This window comes from Somniosus microcephalus, chromosome 1 (assembly GCF_052327205.1).
Source record: "Somniosus microcephalus isolate GS21.2 chromosome 1, FLI_Smic_1.0, whole genome shotgun sequence".
Classification (NCBI taxonomy): domain Eukaryota; kingdom Metazoa; phylum Chordata; class Chondrichthyes; order Squaliformes; family Somniosidae; genus Somniosus; species Somniosus microcephalus.
The window spans coordinates 186,747,608-186,766,378 of NC_140987.1; the positions used below are offsets into that span (position 1 = coordinate 186,747,608).

The 18,771-nt window shown below is 48.5% G+C and overlaps 1 protein-coding gene across 7 annotated transcripts in view; it reads left to right on the forward strand.

Annotated features, from left to right (window-relative positions):
• LOC147124508 (endoplasmic reticulum aminopeptidase 1-like) overlaps nt 1-18,771 on the forward strand; it is a 156,650-nt gene that overhangs the window by 86,014 nt on the left and 51,865 nt on the right. For all 7 annotated transcript variants that reach the window (XM_085988401.1, XM_085988411.1, XM_085988420.1 and 4 more), the window contains 3 exons: nt 10,049-10,180; nt 12,010-12,141; nt 14,139-14,222. In XM_085988401.1, the coding sequence (XP_085844527.1) occupies nt 10,049-10,180; nt 12,010-12,141; nt 14,139-14,222 (348 nt within the window). The remainder of the gene's footprint in view (nt 1-10,048; nt 10,181-12,009; nt 12,142-14,138; nt 14,223-18,771) is intronic.

The following is an 18,771-nucleotide window of genomic DNA, read 5'->3' on the forward strand; positions in this document are numbered from 1 at the left end:
GGGGATGACTCACCAGGGGAAGGCAGCAGCAGCCAACTTCCTGGCACTGGGGGTGCTCCTGCTGCCCAGGAAGGGGGGAAAAAGAGTGGGAGAGCAATAGTGGTAGGGGATTCTATAGTAAGGGGAACAGATAGGCGTTTCTGTGGCCGTAGACGTGAATCCAGGATGGTTTGTTGCCTCCCTGGTGCCAGGGTCAAGGATGTCACTGAGCGGCTGCAGGGCATTCTGGAGGGGGAGGGTGAACAGGCAATGGTCGTGGTCCACATTGGTACCAACGACATAGGTAAAAAGAGGGATGAGGTCCTGCATCAAGAATTTAGGGAGCTAGGTAACAGATTAAAGAGCAGGACCTCAAAGGTTGTAATCTCTGGATTACTCCCAGTGCCACGTGCTAGTAAGTATAGGAATGGGAGGATAGAGCAGATGAATGCGTGGCTAAAGAGTTGGTGTAGGGGGGAGGGTTTTACTTTCCTGGATCACTGGGCCTGCTTCTGGGAAAGGTGGGACTTGTACAAGTCGGACGGGTTGCACCTGAACCGGAGCGGGACAAATATCCTTGCGGGGAGGTTTGCTAGCACTGTTGGGGGGGGTTTAAACTAACTTGGCAGGGGGATGGGATACAGAGGGGAGCTGAAATAGGGGGGGATGTGCTGCCAATTATAGAGAAAAAAACAAGTCAGCTTGGTAGACAGGGCAAATATATAAGGGCAAGGCTGGATGGCATCTATTTTAATGCAAGGAGTCTTGCGAATAAGGTGGATGAACTGAAGGTGTTGATAAACACATGGGAGTATGATATTGTTGCTATCACGGAGACATGGTTGAGGGAAGGGCAAGACTGGCAGCTCAATATTCCGGGGTACAGAATCTTCAGGCGAGACAGAGGGGGAGGTATAAGAGGAGGGGGTGTCGCAATATTAATTAAGGAGTCAATTACTGCAGTAAGGAGGGATGATATATTAGCAGGGTCCTCCAATGAGGCCATATGGGTGGAGCTTAAAAACAAAAAGGGGGCAAGCACTTTGCTGGGAGTGTACTATAGGCCTCCAAACAGTCAGGGGGAGATAGAGGAACAGATATGTAGGCAAATCTCAGAGAAATGTGCAAATAATAGGGTAATAATAATGGGGGATTTCAACTTCCCCAATATTAACTGGGATAGTCAGAGTGTGAAAGGCTCAGAGGGTGTAGAATTCTTAAAGTGCATCCAGGAGAGCTTTTTGAGCCAGCATGTAGAAAGTCCTACAAGAGAGGGGGCGGTACTGGACCTAATTCTAGGGAATGTGGCCGGCCAAGTGGAAAAAGTGCTAGTAGGTGAGCACTTTGGTGATAGTGACCATAATATGGTAAGATTTAAGGTGGCCATGGAAAAGGACAGGGATGGGCCGGAAATAAAGGTTCTAAATTGGGGGAAGGCCGATTTTAATAGGATAAGGCAGGATCTGGCCAAAATGGACTGGGATCAGCTACTTGTAGGAAAATCCGCATCGGAGCAATGGGAGGCTTTCAGAAGGGAGATTGAGATCATACAATGGCAACATGTTCCCGTAAAGGTCAAGGGTGGTTCCAAAAACCACAGGGAACCTTGGATGTCAGGGGATATACGGGAATGGATTAGGAAAAAAAGGAGGGCTTTTGGTAGATACAAAAGGCTAAAGACGGAGGAAGCCCTAGAGGAGTACAAAAAGTGCAGGGGGATACTTAAAAAAGAAATTAGGAGATCAAGGAGGGGCCATGAAATAACACTGGCAAGCAAAATAAAGGAAAATCCGAAGATGTTTTATAAGTATATTAAGGGTAAGAGGATAACTAGGGAAAAAATAGGGCCCATTAGGGACAAAAGTGGCAATCTGTGTGTGGAGCCGGAAGATGTAGGAGGGGTTCTGAATGAATTTTTTGCGTCTGTTTTCACTATGGAGAAGGACGATGTAGACATAGAAATAGGGCGGGGGGACTGTGATATGCTCGAACATATTAACATCGAGCGGGGGGAGGTATTGGCGGTTTTAGCTGGCCTAAAAATGGATAAATCCCCAGGCCCGGATGAAATGTATCCCAGGCTGCTGTGTGAGGCAAAGGAGGAGATTGCGGGGGCTCTAACACATATATTCAGGACCTCTCTGGCCACAGGGGATGTGCCAGAGGACTGGAGAACCGCTAATGTAGTACCATTATTCAAGAAGGGTAGTAGGGAAAAACCGGGGAACTACAGGCCAGTGAGCCTAACATCAGTGGTAGGAAAATTATTGGAAAAAATCCTGAGGGACAAAATTTGTCTCCACTTGGAGAGGCAAGGATTAATCAGGGATAGTCAACATGGCTTTGTCAAGGGAAGATCATGTCTGACTAATTTGATTGAATTTTTTGAGGGGGTGACTAGGTGTGTGGATGAGGGTAACGCAGTGGATGTGGTATACATGGATTTCAGTAAGGCCTTCGATAAAGTCCCGCACAGGAGACTGGTCAAGAAGGTAAGAGCCCATGGAATCCAGGGTGCCTTGGCACATTGGATACAAAACTGGCTTAGTGGCAGAAGGCAGAGGGTGATGGTCGAAGGTTGTTTTTGTGACTGGAAGCCTGTGGCCAGTGGGGTACCACAGGGATCGGTGCTGGGTCCCTTGCTGTTTGTGGTCTACATTAATGACTTGGATATGAATGTAAAGGGTATGATCAGTAAGTTCGCGGATGATACAAAAATTGGTAGGGTGGTAAATAGCGAGGAGGGTAGCCTCAGTCTGCAGGACGATATAGATGGGTTGGTCAGATGGGCGGAACAGTGGCAAATGGAATTTAACCCGGAAAAGTGCGAGGTGATGCACTTTGGGGGGACTAACAAGGCAAAGGAATACACAATGAATGGAAAGACCCTAGGCAAGACGGAGGGTCAGAGGGATCTGGGTGTGCAAGTACACAGATCCCTGAAGGCGGCGGAACAGGTGGATAAGGTGGTAAAAAAGGCATATGGGATACTTGCCTTCATTAGCCGAGGCATTGAATATAAGAGCAAGGAGGTTATGATGGAGCTGTATAAAACACTGGTTAGGCCACAGCTGGAATATTGTGTGCAGTTCTGGTCGCCACACTACAGGAAGGATGTGATCGCGTTAGAGAGGGTGCAGAGGAGGTTCACCAGGATGTTACCAGGGCTGGAGCGCTTCAGCTATGAAGAGAGACTGGGCAGGTTGGGTTTGTTTTCCTTGGAGCTGAGGAGGCTGAGGGGGGACATGATTGAGGTGTACAAAATTATGAGGGGCATAGATAGGATGGATGCTGAGGAGCTTTTTCCCTTAGTAGAGGGGTCGATAACTAGGGGGCATAGATTCAAGGTAAAGGGCGGGAGGTTTAGAGGGGATTTGAGAAAGAACTTTTTCACCCAGAGGGTGGTTGGAGTCTGGAACTCACTGCCTGAAAGGGTTGTGGAGGCAGTAACCCTCACAACATTTAAGAAGCATTTGGATGTGCACTTGAAATGCCATAGCATACAAGGCTACGGGCCAAATGCTGGAATATGGGATTAGATTAGACAGGGCTTGATGGCCGGCGCGGACACGATGGGCCGAAGGGCCTCTATCCGTGCTGTATTACTCTATGACTCTATGACTCTAAGGACCCCCAGATCCCCCTGTACCTCAGCATTTTGTAATCTCTCCCCATTTAAATAATAATTTGCTTTTTTATTTTTCCTACCAAAGTGGATAACCTCGCATTTTCCCACATTATACTCCATCTGCCAGATTTTTGCCCACTCACTTAGCCTATCTATATCCCTTTGAAGATTCTTTGCGTCCTCCACACAATTTGCTTTCCCACCTATCTTTGTATCGTCAGCAAATTCGGCTACAGTACACTCGGTCCCTTCATCTAAGTCATTAATATAGATTGTAAATAGTTGAGGCCCCAGCACCGATCCCTGTGGCACCCCACTAGTTACAGTTTGCCATCCTGAAGATGACCCATTTATCCCGACTCTCTGTTTTCTGTTAGTTAGCCAATCCTCTATCCATGCTAATATATTATCCCCAAACCCGTGAGCTCTTATCTTGTGTAGTAACCTTTTATGTGGCACCTTATGGAATGCCTTCTGGGAATCCAAATACACCACATCTACTGGTTCCCCTTTATCCACCCTGCTTGTTACATCCTCAAAGAACTCCAGCAAATTTGTCAAACATGATTTCCCTTTCATAAAACCATGCTGACTCTGCTTGACTATATTATGATTTTCAAAATGTCCTGCTATCACTTCCTTAATGATGGACTCCAGCATTTTCCTGTTAGGCTAACTGGTCGATAGTTGCCTGCTTTCTGTCTCCCTCCTTTCTTAAATAGGGGCGATACATTTGCAGTTTTCCAGTCCGCTGGGACATTTCCAGAATCCAGGGAATTTTGGTAGATTACAACCATTGCATCCACTATCTCTGCAGCCACCTCTTTTAAGACTCTAGGATGCATGCCATCAGGTCCAGGGGACTTGTCCACCTTTAGTCCCATTAGTTTGCCTAGTACTTTCTGATATGCCTATCAATTAGTCCAATAAAAGGCGACGAGTTAAGAACGTAACTGAAGGTTTTTATTGGCTAAATAACAGAGCCCACCCTCGTGGGTGATCCGATCCAACAGGGAGGAATACTAGCCAGTCAGCTACCTTTATACCTGGGCAGGTAATGGGCGGAGTCGGAGGTGGTCAGCCCAAGTATAACAGTGCGACAAGAGGCGACCTCGTGTAGTGATGTGACAGTGAGAACAGTGAGAACAATATACAGTGATAACTATAACAGTGGTTTACCACATTCACCCCTTGTTTAGATTAGAGTCCGGCGGGGTGAAGTGTATTACCAGCTCTGGTATGTCAGTCTGTCCGGAGGCTTCGTTAGCCTCTCCGATCGTCGCAGCGGCGGTGTTACATTATCCGGTGTTAAAGCTGGTGTCTGCGTAGTCGGCAAAGGCTCGTGGGGTTCCGGCATGCCGTCTACCTCGGCTGGACTCGGGGGGGTTGGGAGGGGGGGGTGAGGGTGCGAGGTCTCGTAAGGAGACAGTGTCCTCCCGTCCGTCTGGGTAAGCCACATAGGCGTACTGGGGGTTGGCGTGCAGGAGGTTCACCTTCTCGACCAGGGGGTCCGTTTTATGGGCCCTCACGTGCTTTCGCAGCAAGACGGGTCCCGGAGAGGTCAGCCAGGTTGGTAGGGTGGTTCCCGTAGTCGACTTCCTGGGGAAGACAAACATTCGAGCATGGGGGGTGGTGTTAATGGCAGTGCAAAGTAGTGACCGGATGGAGTGCAGCGCAATCGGGAGGACCTCTTGCCAGCGGGAGGTTGGGAGGCCCTTAGACTTTAAGGCTAAGAGGGTGGCCTTCCATACCGTCGCGTTCTCTCTTTCCACCTGGCCGTTCCCTCGGGGGTTGTAGCTGGTGGTCCTGCTTGCTGCAATACCCCTCTCCAATAGGAACTGACGGAGTTCCTCGCTCATGAAGGAGGCGCCCCGGTCACTATGTATATAGTTCGGGAACCCGAACAAGGCGAAGAGTTTGTTCAGGCATTTAATGACCGTGTTACTGGTCATGTCTGGGCAGGGGAAGGCAAAGGGGAAACGGGAGTACTCATCAACGATGTTGAGGAAGTACACATTACGGTCGGATGACGGTAGGGGCCCCTTGAAGTCGATGCTCAGACGCTCGAAGGGGCGGGTGGCCTTGATCAGGCTTGCTCTGTCCGGCTTATAGAAGTGCGGTTTGCACTCAGCACAGATCTGGCAGTTCCTGGTCATGGTCCTGACCTCCTCGATGGAGTATGGCAGGTTGCGGGCCTTAATGAAATGGTAGAGTCTGGTGACTCCGGGGTGGCAGAGGTCATTGTGGAGGGTCTGAAGTCTATCACTTTGCGCGCTGGCGCATGTAATGCGTGAAAGAGCATCAGGGGGGTCGTTCAGTTTACCGGGCCGGTACAAGATCTCATAATCATAGGTGGAAAGCTCGATTCTCCACCTCAAGATTTTGTCGTTCTTGATCTTGCCCCTCAGCTTGTTATTAAACATGAAGGCAACCGAGCGTTGGTCGGTGAGGAGGGTAAATCGTTTGCCTGCCAAGTAGTGCCTCCAGCGCCGTACTGCCTCCACAATTGCCTGGGCTTCCTTCTCGACCGACGAGTGTCGGGTCTCGGGGCCCTGTAGGGTCCTTGAGAAGAAGGCTACCGGCCTACCCTCCTGGTTAAGGGTAGCGGCTAGGGCGAAGTCGGATGCATCGCTCTCCACTTGGAAGGGGATTGACTCATCCACTGCGTGCATTGTGGCCTTGGCTATGTCTCCCTTAATGAGGGAGAAGGCCACGCACGCCTCTTCCGTGAGGGGGAAGGATGTGGTTTTCAGGAGGGGTCTGGCTTTGTCCGCATAATTGGGTACCCATTGGGCATAGTAGGCGAAAAGCCCCAGGGTTCTCCTAAGTGCTTTTGGACAGTGGGGGAGGGGTAGCTCCATGAGGGGGCGCATTCTTTCGGGGTCGGGGCCGATGACTCCGTTCTCTACTACACAGCCAAGGATGGCAAGGCGCGCTGTGTTAAACACGCATTTCTCCTTATTGTAGGTGAGGTTCAGCCGTTGGGCCGTACGGAGGAATTTCTCCAGATTCACGTCATGGTCCTGCCGGTTGCGGCCGCAGATGGTGACGTTATCGAGATAGGGGAAAGTGGCCTGTAGTCCGTTCTGGTCAACCATCCGGTCCATCTCCCGTTGGAAAACCGAGACCCCGTTGGTGACACCAAAGGGGACCCTAAGGAATTGGTAGAGGCGGCCATTCGCCTCGAAGGCGGTGTACTGGCTGTCCTCCGGGCTGATGGGGAGTTGGTGGTAGGCCGACTTGAGGTCGATGGTCGAGAATACGCGGTATTGTGCAATCTCATTGACCATGTCCGATATGCGGGGGAGGGGGTATGCGTCCAGCTGGGTGTATCTGTTTATGGTCTGGCTGTAGTCGATAACCAGGCGATTTTTGTCGCCGGTCTTGACTACCACCACCTGGGCACGCCAGGGGCTGCTGCTCCCCTCAATAATGCCCTCTTTCAGGAGTCGCTGCACCTCAGAGCTAATGAAGGCTCTGTCCCCAGCGCTGTACCGCCTGCTCTTAGTAGCGACAGGTTTGCAGTCGGGGGTGAGGTTAGCGAACAGGGAAGGTGGCGGTACCTTGAGGGTGGATAGGCTGCAGGTGTTACGCGGTGGGCGGTTTAACTTTCGCTGGTTGTCGACTGTGAGTGGGGGGAGGGGTCCACCGTATGCTAGGGTTACACTTTGGAGGTGGGATTGGAAGTCCAGCCCTAGTATGATGGCAGCGCACAGCTGGGGGAGTACGAGGAGTTTAAAATTTTTATACTCTGTCCCTTTAACCGACAATGTCACGACACAGTAGCCGCTGATGTCTGTGGCGTGCGACCTCGATGCCATCGAGATGCGGCTGCGCGTTGGCAGGACGGGGAGGGAGTAGTGGCTCACCGTGTCTGGGTGGATGAAGCTCTCCGTGCTTCCGCTGTCGAACAGGCAGGTCGTGGCGTGGCCGTTGACTTTGATGTCCATCATTGAGCTGGCCAGGTGGTGCGGGCGGGCTTGATCCAGGGTCACGGAAGCTAGGGTGTAGATGAGCGCGTCGTTGTCATGACAAGATGGCGGCGAAGATGGCGGCCCCCGTAGTTCACATGAGGCTCTGTTTAAATCGTTTGCCCCGCACAAAGATGGCCGCCCCTGCTGTTCCCATGAGGCTCTGCAGGCTTCGGCTGCCCCGCACAAAGATGGCCGCCCCTGGTTTTCCCATGAGGCTCTGCAGGCTTCGGCTGCCCCGCACAAAGATGGCCGCCCCTGGTTTTCCCATGAGGCTCTGCAGGCTTCGGCTGCCCCGCACAAAGATGGCCGCCCCCAGGGTTCGCATGAGGCACTGCTGGCTTCTGAGGATTTGCTTCTGCAGGCCTTGGAGAAGTGGCCTTTCTTGAGGCAGGTTTTGCAGGTCGAGTTTTTGGCTGGGCAGCGCGACCTCGGATGCTTCTCCTGGCCGCAAAAGAAGCAGCCAGCGGCCCGATCGGGGTTGCCTGATGTCGGGGCCGGTACCGGGGCTAGCGGGCCCGGTCGGATCCGTGATGCAGACGCTGAGGTAGGTCCCGGGGGCAGCGCTGTGAAGGGTGGTGGGGTGGGGGTCGGGCCCGAGTCCCAGGGTCGCGAATAGTACCTGGCAAACGCTTCCTGGTCTTGCTGGGTGGCCTCTAGGGTGAGGGCGAGGGCTTCGGCCTTGTCCAGGTCTATGTCCTTAGCTTCAAGCAGTCTTTGCCGTGTGTAGTCGGAACGTAGGCCTCTCACCAAGGCGTCGCGGACATTGTCTTCCATGTTCGCAGTAGCCGTCACCGCTTTAAAGTCACAGTTCCTGCCGAGTTGTCTCAGCGCTCGTGAAAATTCAGCTATCGATTCTCCTGGCTGTTGCTGGCGAGATCTTAAGAGATGCCTAGTGTACATGTAGTTTACCGGGCTCCGGTACTGCTGTTTCAGTAGGTTGATGGCGTCGTCGTACGTAGTCATGTCCTGGATGAGTGTATATACTCTCGGGCTCGCTTGGGCTTTCAGGACTCTTAGTTTGGATCTCTGAGGGACGACGGCTTCCTCCAGGTACGATTCGAAGCAGTCCAGCCAGTGTTTGAAGTCGTTGGCTGAGTTTGGTGCCTGTGGGTTTAGATCCAGGTATGGTGGTTTCAAGGCTTGCAGCCAAGCCGGCTGGTGTGGCCCGTTGTCTGGAGGCTGCTGTTGCTGTGCTGCTGGGTGAGCTCCTTGCTGTTGCTGTTCATTATCAGACATCTTTAAAATTTAGCCAATAAAATTGATATGCCTATCAATTAGTCCAATAAAAGGCGACGAGTTAACGTAACTGAAGGTTTTTATTGGCTAAATAACAGAGCCCACCCTCGTGGGTGATCCGATCCAACAGGGAGGAATACTAGCCAGTCAGCTACCTTTATACCTGGGCAGGTAATGGGCGGAGTCGGAGGTGGTCAGCCCAGGTATAACAGTGCGACAAGAGGCGACCTCGTGTAGTGATGTGACAGTGAGAACAATATACAGTGATAACTATAACAGTGGTTTACCACACTTTCTCTCTAGTGATAGTGATTGTTTTAAGTTCCCCCGCCCCACCCCAATAGCCCCTTGATTATCCATTATTGTGATGCTTTTAGTGTCTTCTACCATGAAGACCGATGCAAAATATTTGTTCAAGGTCTCTGCCGTTTCCCATTATTAATTCCCCAGACTCATCCTCTAGGGGACCAATGTTTACTTTAGCTACTCTCTTCCTTTTTATATACCTGTAGAAGCTCTTACTGTCTGTTTTTATATTTCTTGCTAGCTTACTCTCATAAGCTATCTTCTCTCTCTTTATCATTTTTTTAGTTGTCCTTTGCTGCTTTTTAAAAATTTCCCAATCCTCTGGCCTTTCACTATTCTTTGCAAAATTGCGTGTTTTTGTTTTCAATTTAATACCATCCTTTACTTCCTTAGTTAGCCATGGATGGTTCATCCTTCTCTTAGAGCCTTTCTTTCTCACTGGAATATATCTTTGCTGAGAGTTATGAAATATCTCCTTAAATATTTGCCACTGCTTTTCTACAGTCTTACCCTGTAATATATTTTCCCAGTCCACTTTAACCAAGTCTTGATACCTCAATAGGCAAGAGGATGGATGCATGACCTACTCCCACGTCTCTGCCACTGATTCCTGTAACTGGCTATAAGGAAGCACGAGGGACCAGCCAGGCATTGCTTTCCCCTCTGATTTTATTTCTTCCTATCGGAATACCAAAGATTCTGCTCAGTGCCCGAGAAAGGCACCAAGTACAGCACAATCCAAACCCAAGTCTGTCCCAGCTCTGTGGCGCTGACCGTTAACACACTAATGACTCTTAGACATTTGTTCAGCTTTGTTTAAATAATAGATTACTCAGCACCAGCTGTATAGTATTGGAAAGAGTTGTGTGTAAGGTGTGAATATGAAATTCCATAACTAAAATCTAAATCATTTTGTTTCTCACAGAAAGAATTCTTCCTACACAAATGCTTCAGTGCAATGAAAGTAGATGCCTTCAACTCTTCACATCCGGTATCCACTCCAGTGGAAAACCCTGCAGAGATCCAGGAAATGTTTGATGATGTCTCCTATGACAAGGTAAATAGACAAGAAATTAACATATAATTGCTTTAAAACAAGTTGCAACATCAGCAGAGAGATAGAAACAAAATCATTGTGTAACTCATTGCTTGATTTTTTGGTATTGAGTAATAATTGGGGAGGAATTTAGCAGATTTAAGAAAACATTTAAAAAATGGTAATGGAGAAAATAATGGAGTTAAGATAAACAAAACTCCTAATGGCTTCCACTCCAGTGTATTAAAAATAATAGGTGAGGCAACTGCAGATGTGTTAGTCATTTTCCCAAATTCCCTCGATTCACGAAATGTGCCTTTTAGATTGGAAAAATAACTGCATTGTTTAAGGGAGGTAGGGAGAAACCAGGGGGGAAAAATTGAGTCACGCCCCCGTTCGAAAGTTAGCGCCCTGCACCGTAAATTGAGTGGTAGCGCCCCAAGCAGGAGGCAGGGCGCTACTGGAAGCGCTCCCCCTCCTTCCTGGGGCGCTACCATTCAATATCACAGCACTACATGCAGCAGCAACACGCGTGCCGGCACGTGGTGCCGCGGTACAGCCTTCCCTCCCCTGATTAGAGGGGCGGGGCCTAGCGCAGCGCACACCGGGGCCCTGCTGTACCACCGGGGAGCGGGGTGCTGGGAAAAGAGCCCGGCTGAGTGCCGGGCTGACTGATCACGGCCGGCACCCTGCATGAGCAGGCGAAAGGCTGCTGGCAGGCAGCCCAAAAGAAATGGCCGCCCGGCACTTGCCCTTTAATTTGTGCTGCCGCGGCCGCAAACCCAGCACCCTGACCCTGTCGGACATGGCGTCCGGCGGGAGGTCAAGGGGCGCGAGTGAAGTTTGCGGCCGGGGCACTGCGCAAGGCGATGACGCTATCGCCGGAGGTGCAGTGCCGCGGGACGCTACCGTCTACCGTCACCGCTAACCTCCCGCTGAATTTTGTGGGAGGCTAACAGGAGGCGCATAGCAACCCAATTTTCTCCCCCAGATAACTACAGACCTGTCAGTTTAACATCAGTTGTGGAGAAGTTACTGGGATCTATCATGAGAGACAAAGTGAATGAGCACTTGGACATGTATGAGCTGATCAAAGGGAATCAGCGTGGATTTGTGAAGTACAGACCACGTCTGACTAATCTAGTTGCATTTTTTGAGAAGGTCACTAGCATGGTGGATGGAGGAGTGTCTATGGATATTGTCTATATGGATCTCTAGAGGCATTTGATAAGGTTCTGCACAAGACATTATTAGTAAAAATGAGAGTGAATGGAATTGGAGGTAACCTTGTGACATGGATTAATAATTGGCTGGAAAGTAGGAGGTAGGGATAAAGGGAATGTTCTCTGATTGGGGGAATGTGACAAGTACATTCTGTTATCTCCGCTTTTCAGACTCACCAGGTATGATAAATATAACTTTATAAATTACTAATATTATGTATAAATCAACTTTTAAATTATTTTCTTCTGTGAAAAATACAATATGGGTAGCAATCTTGGATCAATCTGTACTGATTCCAATCTCTCTAATGAAAAGCTTTTATGATCCTGATAAATTTTTCTCAGTATCTTTTTAAAAAGTAATTTCTTTGTCTAATAACCATTTGCAAAAATATGCATGGTGATAGAATAATTAAACTTGGTGATTTACACGAGGAACCAGGAACTAATGGGACTTGGTAACACTGGGCTAATGTTGCAACTTGACACAAATATGTTTGCAGAGTATGTTATTTCCATACACGATTCATTGAACAGCAATAGAAGTCTGCTGGCACTGTCTGACAATGCAGTAATGTTGTAATGCAGTAGATTAAGTCTATAATGTTTGACTGGCTTGAATTGCAGGGAGCTTGCATTCTAAACATGCTGATGGACTACCTGACGGAAGATGTTTTTAAAGCTGGCATTATTCGCTACTTACAACGCCATAGCTATGCAAATGCAAAAAATGAGGATTTGTGGAACAGTCTGACTAATGTAAGCTCAAGTGTTTCCATATGTAAAAACATTTTTGTTAATGTAGCTCCTGTAGGATGAATATCCCTACATTGCATTCATGATCATTCCTGTACACTATTTCTCTTCATGGATCAAGGATGCTAAATATTTTATTTCTAAAAATCGTTTATTTCTTGTACTACTTAGTATTCATTCACTCACTAAGTGGCCTGCTGTATGTCTGCCAATGTAACTAGTGTTATTAGTTGCATGACACAGTCATGAAAGAAAGAAAGACTTGCATTTATATATCACCTTTCACGACCTCAGGATGTCCCAATGTACAGACACTATTCTAACCTAGGAGCAGCAGGATCCCAGAAACAGCAATGTGATGATGACCAGATAATCTGTTTTTAATTATGTTGATTGAGGGATAAATCTTGGCCAGCACACCAAGGATAACTCCCCTGCTCTTTGAAATACTGCCGTGGGATCCTTTACGTCCACCTGAGAGAGCAGACGGGGCCTCGGTTTAACATCTCATCTGAAAGACGGCACCACTGACAGTGCAGCACTCCCTCAGTATTGCACTGGAGTGTCGGCCTAGAGTTTTGTGCTCAAGGCTCTGGAGTGGGACTTGAACCCACAACCTTTTGACTCAGAGGCGACAGTGCTACCAACTGAGCCACAGCTGACACTGGGATGACTTGACTTCTGATTTTTTTTCTCCCTCCCTGTGGGGAAACAGTTAGATTCTCTGCTTGCTATCTTCTGGATAGGAAGGCCACAATTGAAAACTTGATGTGCAAGCAATCTGTGAGCAAATTGACCTATTTTAAATGTATTTTTCTGTTTATCCAAGCAAGTGATATCAATATAGATGAAAGAAAAGCTGAATTCTCAGTATTAAAAGAATAATATTAAAATAGCATTAAGCATCCCTACATCACGTAAACCACAGCCAGTTGCAGAGTAAAATTTTCTCTATTCTGAATTTGAAGTGGAGTAATTTTAATTAATCACTTACTTTTAAAAGATCTGTTAAAATCACTTGAATCAAAGCTGCTATGAATTATAACAGTTAACTTTATCTAGTGTGAATCCTGTTTTGGGTTTCTAAAGGTCTTTCAGTTACAGTACAGTAGTGGGTTAGAGGATGAACACAGGACTGGAGGACACAGGCCTTGACCAGCCTTGAGTGAGACCAGAGTTTGGAAGACACTTTCTTCCCACAGTAGAGGGTTATTGGAACAGACTTTCAGTTATAACAGTTGAGGCTATGTTGGTTAACTTTTTCTCAAACAGGAGCTGGATAAATATCTGATAATTGGCTCTATCAATAACAGTAGAAAGGGGAGTGTCAAGGTAACATGGATGAATATTTTGGACTTTTGCTTGATTACTTGGGGATCAGTGAGTATTTTTGCAGAACCGCCCCTCAGGAAATTAAATGGAATGGAGTCCACAATAGGGAGATTGTACTTGGCCAGTGGAGGAAGGAGATAATAGGGCAGGTGACTAAAAGCTTGATCAAAGAGGTAAGTTTTAAGCAGTGTCTTAAAGCAGGAGAGGGAGGTGGAGAGGCACAGAGATTTAGGGAGGGCATACTGGAGCTTAGGGCCCAGATGGTTGAAGGCACAGCTACCAATGGTGCGGGCGAAGTAAGTGGGAGGATGCACAAGAGGCCAGAGTTGGAGGAATGTAACGTTCTCAGAGGGTTGTAGGGCTGGAGGAGGTTCCAGAGATAGGGACAGGTGAAGCGATGGACGGATTTAAACACAAGGATGAGAATTTTAAGATTGAGGGGTTGGTGGACCAGGAGCCGATGTTGGTCAGCAAGCATAGGGGGATGGGTAAACGGGACTTGGTGTGAGTACGAGTTAGGATACAGGCAGCAGAGATTTGCCAGTTTAATGAAGATTGAAACATGAGGGCAATGTAATTATATTTAAGATTATTTAATTTTCTAATCATTAATTAATTCCACATTTAAGCAATTGACTAAAAGTAAATCCAGCATTTTCTTTTTCTAGATTTGCCCATCAGATGATACACATGGAAGCAGACTGAATGAGCCACAATTTTGCTTAAGAAATCCAGATCTACCTCCTGGTTCAGTAAGATACCATTTAAAAAAAAATCCAAATTGATGGTGTTATTTACGTGATGATTTTCATTCGGAAAGTAATCTGAGTTGAAGCTTTGAAATATAATTGGTTGCTGAAAAGTCTGACTTTTATGGCTGACCATAAGATACATTTGACATATTTTAATTTTTAAAAGTAGTATTCAGTGTATTTCCTGATGTACCTTATTAATCTACATTTCTTGCATTTCAATATTGAGCCTCACAGTATTCAAATCAATTGGTTTTCTCCAATTTCTTAGAGAACAGTACATATTTTTCTGAGATGAAAGCCTACCCACTACCGCAAATATCTAGAATATTTTATCTTTTTTACCATTGAATAAAAACAACACCAGGAAATACCTCTTTGATGGGATCTAGTACCTTTTGACTAAATATGACTGCTAACTTTGATGTGTTATTGTTTCTTATAATTTAGAACAGGGTACTGTTGTCTCAATCATCCAAGTGTTAGAAACATTCAATATGTTGCATTAAGATAAGATGACCAAATTTGTAATTTATAAATTGTCATGTCAGAATACCCTGATGCACCTGGTGCCTGTTAATGGGAACACTGATATAGACATTGCTTCTTTAATACGGACATTAATTTTAATTCGTTCATGGGATATGGGCGTCGCTAGCAAGGCCAGCCTTTATTGCCCATCCCCAGTTGTCCTTGAGAAGGTGGTGGTGAGCCGCCGCCTTGAACCGCTACAGTCCGTGTGGTGAAGGTACTCCCACAGTGCTGTTAGGTAGGGAGTTCCAGGATTTTGACCCAGCGACGATGAAGAATCGGCAATATATTTCCAAGTCAGGATGGTGTGTGACTTGGTGGGGATCTTAGAGGTAGAACTAAGAAGGAGGTTCTGCTGAGGGAGTTTGAGGAGCTAGGGTCTAAATTAATAAGCAGCACCACAAGGGTAATAATCTCTGGATTACTACCTGAGCTGCGTGCAATTTGGCATAGGGTCAAGCAGATCAGAGAGTTAAATGCATGGCTCAAAGAGTGGTGTGGGGAAAAAGGGGTTTCAATTCATGGGGCACTGGCACCCGTACTGGGGAAAGAGGGAGCTGTTCTGTCAGGACGAGTTCCACTTAAACCGGGCTGGGACAAGCGTCCTGGCGAATCAAATAACTAGGCCTGTAGATAGGGCTTTAAACTAAAAAAGGGGGGGAGGGGTCAGGTGAGGGGAAATTTAGAAATCTAAAGAGAAAGGTCAAGACAATAGAGCAGTGTAGTGATTTGGGTAAAAATAAGCAGTGTGTGACAGGAAGGGACAGAGTTTAATGGTAGCAGTGCAGCAGAGAATAAAGTCAAAGCAGGGAATAATGGTAAAAAATTTAAAATTTTGTTACGAAGCATTCGTAACAAGATAGACGAACTAGTGGCACACATAGAGATAAATGGGTTTGATCTAATAGCCATTACAAAGACGTGGTTGCAAGGTGGCCAAGTTTGGGAACTAAATGTTCCAGGGTACTTGATGTTTCGAAAAGACAGGCAGAATGGAAAAGGAGGGGGAGTAGCCCTGATAATAAAGGATGGCATAAGGACAGTAGCGAGAAAGGATCTCGGCTCGGAATATCAGGAAGTAGAATCAGTATGGGTGGAGAAAAGGAATAACAAGGGGCAGAAAACACTGGTAGGAGTAGTTTATGAGCCCCTAACAGTAGCTATGCCATTGGACAGAGTATTAATCGAGAAATAGTAGGAGCTTGCAACAAAGGTAATGCAATAATCTTGGGGGACTTTAATCTTCATATAGACTGGACAAATCAAATTGGCAAAGGTAGTCTGGAGGACAAGTTCATGGAATGCATTTGAGACAGTTTCCTAGAACCATATGTCATGGAACCAACCAGGGAACAGGCTATTTTAGATCTTATATTGTGTAATGAAACAGGGTTAATTAATAATCTCATAGTAAAGGATCCTCTGGGGCAGAGTGATCATAATATGATAGAATTTCACCTTAATTTTGAGAGTGATTTACCTAAGTCCGAAACTAGAGTTTTGGGCCTAGAAATTGGGTTGGTAGCGCCGGCGCTGAGCGCCTAAAGAGACCTAGAATTGGGGCGAAGCCCTATGTTGGGGCGGACGCTATGAAGATAGCGCCGACTCAGAAATTGACTATACATTTAGCGCCTGCGCTAAGTGTTTGCGCACGCCCGCGAGCGCAAGCAGCTCATGACGTCATTTCAGTGTGCAACGCCTTTTAGGAGCGCCTGAGCGCATATTGGGTGGCGCCCGGAGCCTTAGCGCCCAGCGCTATTAGTGACAGTTCGAGGGAGGGCTAACAGGCCCTTCTCGGAGTAGGGGGGCGCTATTTAAAGGGGACAGCTCTAGTGCAGAATCTTCTGCCACTTGGCCTGCTCATTGCGATCGCTGCTGGAGAGAGTTGGCGAGCTAATGTGGAGCGGAGTTCTGGGATTTGAGCTACACAGTACTTGGGACCTTCAACCCTGTCCGAAGCACTTGCAGCACTACACCTAAAAGCCTTTTGACCAACTGGCATCGGAATGGGAGCTTGTTCGGGGGGTGACGGCCTCATCGCCCAACACTGTGAAGGGGCAGAGAGATGGCGGGAGAGGGGGCAGGGATTGGCCAGAAGGAGGAGGGGCAATCGAGGTCGTCCAATCCGACAGGATGCTGCGAGGGTCTTTAGGCAGCAGGTGACAAGCCTTGATATTTCGGTGGAGCAGTGTTAGCGATGGCTCCGAATCTGGAGGGACATTGTTACTGATCTGTGCCACCTGCTTGGTCAGGATCTGCAGCCGCGTGAACGCTGCAGAGCCTCTCTGTCCATGATGGCTACACTGACTGATAGGATCCATTTGCATAAAAATGGAGGCCTTCAGTCAGCCATTGGGGACAATGCGACTGACGCTCAGGCTGCAGTCCGCTGTTGCATCCGGCAAGTGACAGATGCCCTTTATAGGCGAACGCGTCCATTCATTACCTTCCCTCGGACCCTGCACAAGCAGGTGGAGGAGGAGTATGAGGAGGAGGAGGAAGAGTAGGCGGAGGAGGAGGAGGAAGATGGAAGGGCTGCTGAAAGTGGAAGATCCATACGTCAGAGGCTCCTCTGGACTCGTCTCGACACCCCTGTGGCGGAATGATGAGAGTCTTACCTCATGCGCACTTTGGATGTTTGAGGGCCTCTGCATGCCAGCATCACTGAAAGTAGTGACATGCACCAAGCAACATTGAAACTTCTGTTTATTGACACAAAAGTCTTGCATTACAGCTAAACAACGTAAAGTGAGCAGAAACCATAACTTACAAAATAAATGTGACCTGTTCGGCCAAGCCGCAAAACTCAACAAAAATCTGCAACTATAACAGCAACTGAGGGTGTCCTTCAATTTGGACAAACAAACGTCTCAGCACCTCCCTCTACAACTGGCCCCTTGAGGGAGAACGACTTCTCTTGCGCGCCCGGCCCCTTCCCTCCCTGCTGCTCCTACGTAATTGCACCCGAGTGGCGGCCTCAAGGCTGGGGGACGCTTGCTGACTGTCTGGACGCGCAGAAGCCCCTGAGGTACGGCCTGGCCGACCTCTGGGCTTGGAGGGTGCGGATGCAGGATGCTTGCTTTGAGCATGGCTGGAAGCAGTGTGGGCTGCAGGTGGTGGTAGCTGCAATGCAGGCGTCCCAGCGCTGGCATGTGCAATGGTCTCCTGACGAGAGAGGACACCTGCACCATGGTCGGATGACACACTGGCTATCTGAGGGGAGCGGTTCGGCTCATCCGGCACAATCGCAGGCTCCACGGATTCCTGGCATTGTACGGGAGTGGAAGGGCCCGGGGCAATCCTATCTGATGCAGAGAGGGTGGCTGCAGTCAGACATCGCGTTGCGTCAATCTGGCTGTGGAGGAGCCCAGCAAGTGACTGTGTGGCAACAGTGAGGACCTGTGTGCCAGGTGCCAGTGCTTCGGAGAACGCCTGGACAGTTCCTCCCATGGCTTCGGACAAGGCAGGAGCCGACCGCTCCACTGCCTCGGACAAGCCCTGCACAGACCTTTCCAGGGATTGTCCGAAGCCCTGAACAGTCCTTTCCATTGCCGACTCAAAGCCGTGGACAGTCCTCTCCATTGTTGGGCCGAAGCCCTGGATAGTCCTGTCCATTGTGGCCCCGAAGCCATGGATAGACCTGTCCATTGTTTCCCCGAACACCTGGAGAGTCCTCTCCATTGTTGCCCCAAAGCCCTGCAGAGTCCTCTCCATTGTTGCCCCGCAGTCCAGCATACTCCTAGCCAATGAATCTATTGACTCAGGCATCTTCTCCACTGCAGCCATCAGCTCCGTGTATCTGACCTGGGCCTGTTTGCTCATCTCTGCCAGGCGACGGACCTCATCTGCACTCTGTGCAGCAGTCATGACGACCTGCCTTGCCCTGCGGGGAGACGGTGGCCGAACTTGCCTATCCCCCCTGCGTTGCTCCATGCCGCTTGGTCCGGCAACTGGTTCATCCTCAGAGCCACCCCCCCTCCCCTCCAGGGGACTACTATCCCCAGTCTGCAGATGTCTC